Source organism: Quercus suber, unplaced genomic scaffold (genome assembly GCF_002906115.3).
Source record: "Quercus suber isolate HL8 unplaced genomic scaffold, Cork oak 2.0 scaffold_150, whole genome shotgun sequence".
Classification (NCBI taxonomy): Eukaryota; Viridiplantae; Streptophyta; class Magnoliopsida; order Fagales; family Fagaceae; genus Quercus; species Quercus suber.
Window position 1 is genome coordinate 1,012,693 of NW_027069611.1, and position 11,341 is coordinate 1,024,033.

General features: G+C 37.2%; 1 protein-coding gene across 1 annotated transcript; it reads right to left on the reverse strand.

Moving 5' to 3' along the window:
* Positions 1-3,585: 3,585 nt before the first annotated feature.
* Positions 3,586-7,983, reverse strand: LOC112029794 (receptor-like protein kinase FERONIA). The gene is given in 4 exon segments (XM_065777179.1): positions 3,586-5,184; positions 5,187-5,594; positions 6,277-6,279; positions 7,365-7,983. Coding segments are annotated over 4 exon segments (2,619 nt in total). The 3' UTR covers positions 3,586-3,595.
* Positions 7,984-11,341: the final 3,358 nt, after the last annotated feature.

The following is an 11,341-nucleotide window of genomic DNA, read 5'->3' on the forward strand; positions in this document are numbered from 1 at the left end:
GTCCCTATTCTTGTTGTCTTGATTGCTTCTCCTTCGTCTAGCTCCACTGTTTCCAGGGCTTCCATTTTGTCTCCTTCTCTCTCTTCAATCATCCACGTGTGGTTTTCCTTCACAGTTAAGACAGCCTGGTAGCATTCTCTGGCTAAGACCTGATCCCCTTTTACTTCTCCGACCCTGTTACTTGTGGGATTTTCACCTTCAGGCAATAGGTGGACGTGGCGGCTTTCCATTTGTTGAGTGTGGATCTCCCAATAATCACATTATAAGATGAGGGGCAATCTACCACCAGGTTGTCTATCTGACGGGTTAACTATTTCGGGTAAGTCCCCACTGTTACTGTCAACATCACTATGCCCTTGGGGTACACTCTGTCCCCCACTGAAGCTGACAAGAGGGGAGTCAAATGAGTGTAGTCTCTTCGGATCTAACTTTAGATGTTGGAAAGCAGGGACGTAGATAATGTCTATGGAGCTACCGTTGTCCACGAGGATCCTTTTAGTATTGAATCTTTCTATGGTCAGCATTATAACCAAAAGATCATTGTGAGGCAGTTTCACTCCCCTGGCATCTGTTTCATTGAAAGACATATCCTAGTCTGTCCGTCGTTGCTTGGACGGAGGTATCATATAAACGCTGTTAACCTGCCTCTGACATGCTTTCCTGAGGGATTTGCACGACCCTCCCAGGAACGGTCCTCCTGCTATTGTACGAATTTCCCCAATAATATCCTGGGGAGGGTGGGAGGTGTTATCTTCATCTCTTGACGAGGATTCCTTCTGATTCTTGTTAACCTCCCTGAATTTGCTGGACTCCCCTTTCTTCACATACCTTTGCAACTTTCCTTTCTTGATCAACTCTTCTATTTGCTCTTTAAGGTCCCGGCAGTCTTCAGTGTAGTGACCATGATCCTTGTAAAATCGGCAGTACTTGTTCTTGTCACGGACGTTGGGAGGTGAATATAATGTCCTTGGCCATTTTAGGAAGTGCTCGTCTTTAATCTGTGTTAGGATTTTGTCAACAGGCATAATTAAAGGGGTAAATTTTACCGTTTGAGAGCTTTTATCGTCTCTCCTTCTGTTCCTGTCATTGGCGCGACGATCTAAACGCTCCCTCTTCTGCCCCCTGCACTCGTCATCCTTCCTCCCTTTGTCTCCTGACTTTTCTACATCCTTTATGGCCGCTAATGCATCTTCGGCATTTATGTACTTCTGCGCCTTCAGGAGCATTTCTGCCATTGTTTTTGGAGGATTCTTCGCGAGCGAAGTCACGAGATCCCTAGACTTTAATCCTGCTTTGAAAGTCGTCAGCTGCACCTTATCATCAGCCTCGTCCACCTCTAGGGTTTCCTGAGTGAAGCGTTTGACGTAAGACCTTAAGGTTTCTTTCTCTCCCTGCTTAATGGTTAGCAAGTAGTCTGCTGGCCTCTTGGGACGTTGCCCTCCAATGAAGTGTCGTAAGAAGGCGTTGCTCAGCTAGTCAAAGTTATCAATGGACGACGTTGTCAACTTGGTGAACCATTCGCTTGCAACTCCCTTGAGGGTAGTGCGAAAGTAATGACACAAAATCTCGTCAGGGGGCTGTTGGAGGCCCAATATCGTTTTGAAGGTATTAAGGTGATCTTGAGGGTCTTTTAGTCCATCAAACGGCTCAATTTAAGGAAGGTGGAATTTCGTCGGTACTGGGCATGCTAAGACTGCCGTAGTGAACGGCGAGTCTATGGCTTTAACCATTCTATCCATGCTCTGGTTCGTTTTCTCTTTGATGACATTTCTCAACTCGTCCATTTCTTTCCTCATTTCTTGTAGAAGATCCGAATTCTGCTCATCAGGAGTGGTAGGCTTGTGCTAATTACTCCTTCTGTGGCTGTCTCCCTCGTCCTCTAGATGGCCCTTTGACCGATTCTCCTCCTGCTGAAGCCGCAGCTTCATTTCCTGGTTCTACCTAGTAAGTTCTTCAACAGTGGCCGCAAGAGCTTGGACTTGTTGAGCCAGGGTCACGGAATCTGGGTTAAATTCCATTTGAATATGGAGGTTTTGTGGAAACTACGCTTTCGGATGTAAACGCGAAAATGTCAGTTCCCACAGACAGCGCCAAACTGATGAAGCGTGAGTTTGTCAGTTGAGGTATTTAGATGGAAGCAATTCCCAACCCGGGTGAATGTGCCTTCAATGGTGGTCACCAGCGTGATGCCTGCTACAACGCCTCTGATGCCAAAATCAGTATGAGACAATCTTTGAACAAAATGCAAAATCTCAGAATAAAAGAAATCACTCGGTGTCTGTGTGTATATGTACCTTGTATTTGGCGATGTGTAGGCTTTATATATGTTTTCATAGCTTATAGCCGTTGGAGTAGTTATGGAGGCCTTAATGCTCCTCTTGGTAACGTTTGGTACCTTGTAATGAGGCCTTAATGTACTCCAATGGTTCGTATAGTTGGCCTTGTAACTGCTCTGAGTGTAATTGTACTGCATTGAATGGTTTGGTTGTCCTTGTCAGTGACATGGGTATTTGCTCTGGCCGTTCGTGGGTGCCTTAGTCCCTAATTGTTATGATCGTCCATGTGAGATGAATTCGTCAGTCCCGTCATATATTTTGACTTATTTAATGCTATATAAATAAAAAATTTGACAACTTTTTTCACACTTGGTGAATTGACAAGCTTTCACTAGCTATTTTTCATTTAGGCCCATTATTGATATCCTTTTTTTTTTACCTACCACATAACTAGGTGTCAATTTTTATATGTTTCTAAAGGTGTAAATTATTGTGTATTATCACGTTAAGAGGTTTTTATTTTCTATAATCAAACTGCGTAGGAATTTAATAGAAAAGAAATCTGAACAATATATCACAAAATACTAGCATGCTCCGACAATATATATGACATTACTAAAGGATTGAGGATTGAGGAGCAAAACTCAACACAAAAGTGCCAGTGAGTCTGTTACATAGCAAATCTAATACTATTTCACAATTTCTTTATCTGTAACATGATAAAAAGTGTGAGTAAAAAATGCTACGTTCATTTATAAGTGATATATATATATATATATTTATAGTTTGTCAAGTTAGAGACTCAGAATTATGATAAAACAGATGCAAAACAGTTGTGAAAGAGTTACTTCTGCTAGAGCCACTCGTTGCACAGAGACCAAGATGCTAAAGTGTGACCCGCAACCTTAATTTTGGATTCTTCCACAAGACCTCAAGTCTTCCGGCTAGTCTTTCATACAAGTCAAACTTTGCTAGTGGTGACTCCTTCAACGTTTCTTCCAGTAGAGTAAAGAAATAAAAATAAGGTAAAAAAAAAAAATCGTCCACTGCAAACTTGACCATTCGAATTTTTAATTGAGTTAAACAATTTAATAATACTTCCATTCGAATTTTTAAGTGAGTTAAACAATTTAATAATATTTATATATGACAAAATGGAAATTACAAAGCATAAATTCAAATATATTGGCATTTCCTATCCTAAAAAAAAGAAAAAAGAAAAAAGATTGGCATTATGGCCACTAAGAAAAGTTATAAAACTAACAATTTATTTATTTTAATTCGGCTTAGGAGAACTACCACCACCCTCTTTTTGCCTATTATCGCCCATTTGCATGCATAAGCTCAGAAAACACATTCCCTGACATCAATTTATCAGATTGCGTATAATCAAAATTTTGCTCCTCGCTGCTTGTCATGGTCACGCCGCTAGCCTTTGAATTCCACACGAGTTCACTACTACTACTGAACATGTTATCAGAACTATCCCCAGTTGCGTACATTGAATAAAGGGGTTTCTCAATATCCACCATTTCTATTTTAGTCTCGTCGAGGCTGATATTTTTTGGGCTCTCGTGTAATTGCAATGCAAACTCGAGACCCCACACCACATCATTCATCGATGGCCGTTTGATTCCATCATCGAGCAAACAAGACACTGCAACCTCACCAAATTTCTTTAGAGACTCTGGCACGATTGATCCCTCCAAAAATGAATCAACAATTTCATCAAGCATTTGATTATGATAACATTCTTGAGCCCAATCAACAAGACTCATTTGGTTCTTCTTAGCAGTACGAAGCAACGGTGCTCTTGCACTCAGTACTTCACACAACACTACACCGAAAAAGTACACATCGGACTTTTCAGTCAGCTGTTGAAGTCGATAATATTCTGGATCCATATACCCAAAGCTACCTTTAACCTCTGTGCTTACATGGGTCTTTGATAAGCTAGTTGGACCGAGTTTAGACAACCCAAAATCAGAAACCTTCTCCACCCAATTCTCATCCAAGAGAATATTTGTGCTCCTTACATCACAGTGAATCACTGTATGCTTAGCCCCAGTGTGAAGGTATTGCAACCCATACGCTGCGCCAATACAAATCTCGAGCCGTTGCTTCCATGAAAGAGGAGGACTATTGGTGTTGTACAAATGGTCACGTAAAGTTCCACGAGTCATATAATCATATACGAGTATCATTTCACCGTTTTCATTACAATAGCCTATCAGAGACACGAGATTATGGTGTCGAAGCTGGGAGAGCAACTCGATCTCGGTCCTGAACTCGTGGGCCCCCTGTTGTGACCCAGATTTGAGTCGCTTGATTGCAACTTGGGTGGCCCCATCATCAATGTAACCTTTGTACACGTTCCCAAACCCTCCAAACCCTATGATCAAAACCTCATCAAAACTGTTTGTGGCAGCTCTGATTTCAGAAAACGAAAAGTATCGGCATACAGCTGACGGTAGAGATGAGCCATTGATTGTGTTTGACTTGGTCTTGCCCAAGTCCTTGACCCTCTTTCTCCTCCTGAAAATCAAAAAACTAAGAACAGAGAGTAGAGCTATACCAAATATTGCACCAATAGCTATTGCAATTATTGCCGTTGTCATCAGATTATGCTTTGGCTTCGTTAATGGCAAGTCTCGGGTTGCAATTGGTGGAGAGGTTAATGGAATCGGATCTGGGTTGAGCCCAGCAAGACTACCATCAGTTTTATTCAACTTGAATATTTCTAGACCATTCAAAATTGCGTTAGCGTATTCGGGTTTCGAGTTCATGTTTGGATGCAGCGCGAGCCATAATTCTTGCTTCCCAGGTTTTTCATCTTGTACAGACACAACGTAGTCTTTGTAGACTGGAATTTTGCTACCACCGCTCCAGTGGATCACGTCCGCTTCACGCTCTGATTATTGATAAATATGGTAAATACGCGTTCATTCTCTTCAGTAACTTCCAGCTGAGTCTCACAGAAATGCAGCCTAACAAGGTAAAGAAACCCAACATCAACTGTGAAGAACCACGTGAGGTTGGTTTTCAGGTTGACATGAGAATCTCGATTCATAGTTCTGTAAGTCCTATAAACCGTCTCTGGCGCCGTGTAGGCCGGCGTGTCGTCAGTGTACTGGATCTTAGCGTTGGACAGGAAAGGTGTTGTTCCCAAATCCCCACCGAAAATATATTTCTCGTCCTGTTCCCAAACCCGGTACATTCCGGTGTCATGAACAGAAGAGATGTCTTGGCCGGCGACGTTCACCCGGTATAGAGTCTCAAGAGCAGTGGTGTCGTCGAAATTGTAGAAATGGTTGTTACCTACGAAGGTGACACTGTAGTCTGTGTGGTCTGTGTAGAGATTGTTTGGCATAGAAACAACTTCAATACCATTGATGAAAGCGTAAGAGCTTGGAGATGGAATAAAAGTTATGTTGAGCTTTTCATCGGTCTGCAGTACGTTGATGATGAATTCTCTATTGGCTAAGGGAGAGCTTGTCCCGAAAACGTTGAGGTAGGCACTGTAATTGCTTAAGAGTGTGAGACTATTGGCGGTGACGGAGAAGTAGGACTTGGTTATATCGAGCCCATCGGAGTATGAAACTGGGTAAAAGTAGAGGCGGACAAACTTTTGGCCCGGTGAGACAGGGAAGGATTATGTGAATTGATTGTGGAAGATACGAGCAGTCATGTAAGGGACTATCTCAACCGAAGGGTCTTGTTTGGAGGCTGTGGATACTAATGATGTGTTTGGCATGTAAGGGAGAGAGAATTTTGCGTCATCCTCCCATTTCTGACCATCATTTGAGGTTAGGTTGGAGATCAAACCACAATTGAGTAGAAAATAATCAGTTGCAGTATAGAGCTGTGGGTTTTCGGTGGCAGCGACGAGGTAAGGGAGGAGAGCGAACAAGAATAGGTAGAGGACAAGCGTGTGCATACTTGCAAATTGGGGAAATCAGCAAGCTTTGTCTCTTGAAAGTTAAAAGCTGCGTTGGTGCACAATCTCTACGTAAAAGCTGAACTGAAATTAGCTTCATGTTGTCTGGGCAAGTGACTTTTCTAGAGGACATACATGGGCAGATGTGTAATTGGGGATTGACTTAAACGGGAGACAGTTTCAAAATAAAGCAGTACCTTTCACTACTGAGGAAGGACTCAAACAATGCACAAAATTTGATTATTGGACAAATGATGTGTGGAGGGTAATGTTTGTGAAGTCTGGTTGTTTATAGTTCAAAATAAATTTATCACCAGGAGTGTAATTTGAAATGAATTATAACTGTGAATGGCATAATTTCTAAATAATTATTAGATATTTTCGAAATACAATGATACTGTACTTCTTTTTCTTACATTTATCTTAATTTTTACTAATTAAATTCATGTTGAGATTCACCATAAATGTGAAAGGAGAAAATAGAATGGCTCAAGACCTAGGCCTAAGGCTCACACTACAAAAAAAATTTACCCCTCAAGAAAAAATGCCCGGTCTTCCATTGTAAAAGATTCAAAATTTTATAAAAATTATAATTATCTTTAAGAGAAATGCTAACAAGTACCCTTATGTGACGTTTGGTACGAGGGAATCCACATTACTCCTGACATCCAGATTTCTAGGAATATGATTCCTAGGAATCACATTTCTAAGAATGTAGTTATTCCTATGTTTCGTTTATTCCCAGGAATCTTAAATGAATTATTTATTTTTCTCATTCTATCCTTAGATTTGAATGTGAACTACCAAGTCATTTAAAAAAATGGTTAAAATTGTCAATTTATAAAAAATACAATTTCCTTTAAGCCTGGGAATCTGGATTCCCTCCTGTTTTAAAGGGAATCTACATTCCTACTGAGAGGGGTTTAAGGGAGGAATCTAGATTCCCTTGGCATCTAATTCCCTAGCATGATTTACAACCAAACATGGGAATCTTTAAACATGCCTAGGAATTCTAAAACATTACCCCGTACCAAACGCCACATTAGGGTACTAGTTAATAATCCATTTAAAAAAAGTTTTTATGGGAAATAAAAAAAAAGTAATTAATATTTTGTCAGTGGTGTCGTCGAAATTGTAGAAATGGTTGTTACCTACGAAGGTGACACTGTAGTCTGTGTGGTCTGTGTAGAGATTGTTTGGCATAGAAACAACTTCAATACCATTGATGAAAGCGTAAGAGCTTGGAGATGGAATAAAAGTTATGTTGAGCTTTTCATCGGTCTGCAGTACGTTGATGATGAATTCTCTATTGGCTAAGTGAGAGCTTGTCCCAAAAACGTTGAGGTAGGCACTGTAATTGCTTAAGAGTGTGAAACTATTGGCGGTGACGGAGAAGTAGGACTTGGTTATATCGAGCCCATCGGAGTATGAAACTGGGTAAAAGTAGAGGCGGACAAACTTTTGGCCCGGTGAGACAGGGAAGGAGTATGTGAATTGATTGTGGAAGATACGAGCAGTCATGTAAGGGACTATCTCAACCGAAGGGTCTTCTTTGGAGGCTGTGGATACTAATGATGTGTTTGGCATGTAAGGGAAAGAGAATTTTGCGTCATCCTCCCATTTCTGACCATCATTTGAGGTTAGGTTGGAGATCAAACCACAATTGAGTAGAAAATAATCAGTTGCAGTATAGGGCTGTGGGTTTTCGGTGGCAGCGACGAGGTAAGGGAGGAGAGCGAACAAGAATAGGTAGAGGACAAGCGTGTGCATAATTGCAAATTGGAGAAATCAGCAAGCTTTGTCTCTTGAAAGTTAAAAGCTGCGTTGGTGCACAATCTCTACGTAAAAGCTGAACTGAAATTAGCTTAATGTTGTCTGGGCAAGTGACTTTTCTAGAGGACATACATGGGCAGATGTGTAATTGGGGATTGACTGAAACGGGAGACAGTTTCAAAATAAAGCAGTACCTTTCACTACTGAGGAAGTACTCAAACAATGCACAAAATTTGATTATTGGACAAATGATGTGTGGAGGGTAATGTTTGTGAAGTCTAATTGTTTATAGTTCCAAATAAATTTATCACCAGGAGTGTAATTTGAAATGAATTATAACTGTGAATAGCATAATTTCTAAATAATTATTAGATATTTTCGAAATACAATGATATAGTACTTCTTTTTCTTACATTTATCTTAAATTTCATTAATTAAATTCATGTTGAGATTCACCATAAATGTGAAAGGAGAAAATAAAGTGGCTCAAGACCTAGGCCTAAGGCTCACACTACAAAAAATTTTTACCCCTTAAGAAAAAATGCCCGGTCTTCCATTGTAAAAGATTCAAAATTTTATAAAATTATAATTATCTTTAAGGAAAATGCTAACAAATACCCTTAGGATACTGATTAATAATCCATTTAAAAAAAAGTTTTTATGAGAAATGAAAAAAAAAATAATTAATATTTTGACAGTTTTTTTCATTTTCTATAAAAATGGTATTAAAACTTTCATAAAATGGATTATTAACGAGTGCCCTTAGGGCACTCATTAGCATGACCCTATCTTTAAATGGTTGTGTAATTTTTTATTTTTTTTTATTTTTTATGAGTGATGTTAGGAATGCCATAAATTTTACTATAGGTTTACAATCAAATATGTCACCAATCATTAAAAAAAAAAAAAAAAATCAAGCATTCATTAATTAGGGGGACAAAGTTTAGCTACAAAATTGGTTGTAATCTTAGACTACACAACCTTACTCAATATCTTTTTATTGGAGGTAAATTTTAACAAATCTACAATTGAATTACATCTTCTTCTTATATCCTTTATACTTGCAAAATTTCTAGAAAATTAAAAATCAATAGATATATCATCAATAATATTATTTAAACTAGTATGTAACCCATGTTACCGCATGGGAATTGATATAATATTAATCATGAGTTTATTCATGTTTAAAATACTCAGTTAAGTCTAAATCCATGTTATTAACCATAAAATTTTATTAACAAAACTTAGTAGTATATATATATATGTATAAAAGAAAGCGAGTTGAACCACAATAGATTGATATTGTATACAAGTTACAGTCACAGTTATGCGTATATTGAAAGGGTAATTAAAGGGTAAGTAAGCCCATACAATTAATTGGTTCTTAAGTAAATAAAACTTTAGAGACATTTGGCACATCAATCAAACTTAAGTAAAAAAATGTTCAAAAGTAGCACAACTATAAGCCAAAATAGAGTAATATGAAACTAAATTGGCAACCATGAAGCTACTAAGAGAGAGGTGTTTGCCATAAAGGGGACTAATTAATAGGTTTAAGAATTCACAAGGTTGACATTGGATATTCTTCCCATGTGCTAAATATTGTTTTCAGTAAGGTCACACCAAATAGGTTGAAAGCCATCTTCATGCAAAATTGATAACTGCAAGAAAAGTCAATCATCAAGCAAGAACCAAAGGATTTCAAAAATTTTAATATTAACTCAATGTATGCGTATACATACAAACCCATCACTATATCAATTAAGGGAATTAAAACTAAATGGAAATATTACACAGAAAGATGAACCTTGGTGACGATGTTTATCCAAAAGATCCATTCACGCTTTTGAATCTTCAATCTCTATTGGTGATTGAAATTTTCGTAGCTTAAAAAATTTTAAATTAAAAAAAAAAACCCTCAGAGTTATTCTCATTTTATAGTTTTACGATGGATCATTTTGTAACATGATGGACATTTGTGTAAAGAAAAACCTCTGAAGTTGCATGGCTGATGAAAGAAATTCTCTCCAATCACTTTTTATAGAGAGATGGATTTGTACGTGTTTTTATACATCCTTCATAGTTGTATTATCACGAAGCAAGTCCAATGAATTTAGATTGGTACTACCGATTCCCAAAGCATGAGTGTTTAATGTGTTATTAATTTTATCTCATCTCATTACCAAGTTTAATGAATTTTAATTGGAATTCAATTTTTCCAAGTGGTGCATCTCTTGCAATATTCTTTCATTTTTTATTTTTTATTAATTTTTTGAAATTTATTTTCAATTCCCATGGCCACTTTCCATATTCAGCTTCTTGTTATAGTTCCCTAGGCACTTTGAAGTTTGAACTAAGAGAACAATGAAATTACGTAAAAATAAATAAAAACAATGAATCAAAGTAATAGTTCTCTCGAAAACAACCCCAAATCATATTATATTCTTCTGATTATTTTCTCTGTACACGTGTATAGTAAAATTGGACTCCAATTTCAAATTCTAATTGAACAATTGGAATGACACATGGCACAAAATTGAAACTCTAATTTGGAATTCTATTTGAGTTTCTCTCTGCTTTACCTATTATTATATATATAGATTACAAGTTTTTGTAGTTTAAAATAATGCAAAAAATATAAGCTTATAGATCATATAGTAAATAATATCTGATTGACACAAAATTTGACAAGTGTATTAAGAGCATAAAGAACATGCAATTCAACGGTTAAATTTTCAAAATATGTAGTAATATTTATTTTATTGAGTAAGATTGTAACCTTAAGTTGCAACTAATTTTGTAGTTAAATTTTGTCCTTAATTAGGTTGTTGAAGTTCATCAATTACAATTATTGTTACATCATATTTTGAACATTTGGGTGAGTTTGGCATTAGCTTTAAATTTTAGTTTTTAGCTTTTATTTTTTATGTACAACTTTTTAAAACCTCATATTTTTCCTCTTTTTCTCACTTTTTCAATTTTTTTTCAAGGTACAAGTATACTCTAGCCCACTTTCATCGAAAAGTTTTCATTTTATTTTATTGAGTAAGATTGTAACCTTAAGTTGCAACTAATTTTGTAGTTAAATTTTGTCCTTAATTAGGTTGTTGAAGTTCATCAATTACAATTATTGTTACATCATATTTTGAACATTTGGGTGAGTTTGGCATTAGCTTTAAATTTTAGTTTTTAGCTTTTATTTTTTATGTACAACTTTTTAAAACCTCATATTTTTCCTCTTTTTCTCACTTTTTCAATTTTTTTTCAAGGTACAAGTATACTCTAGCCCACTTTCATCGAAAAGTTTTCATCAAAAAACTAGATAAACTGTTTCCAAACGGATTCTTTGTAGTGC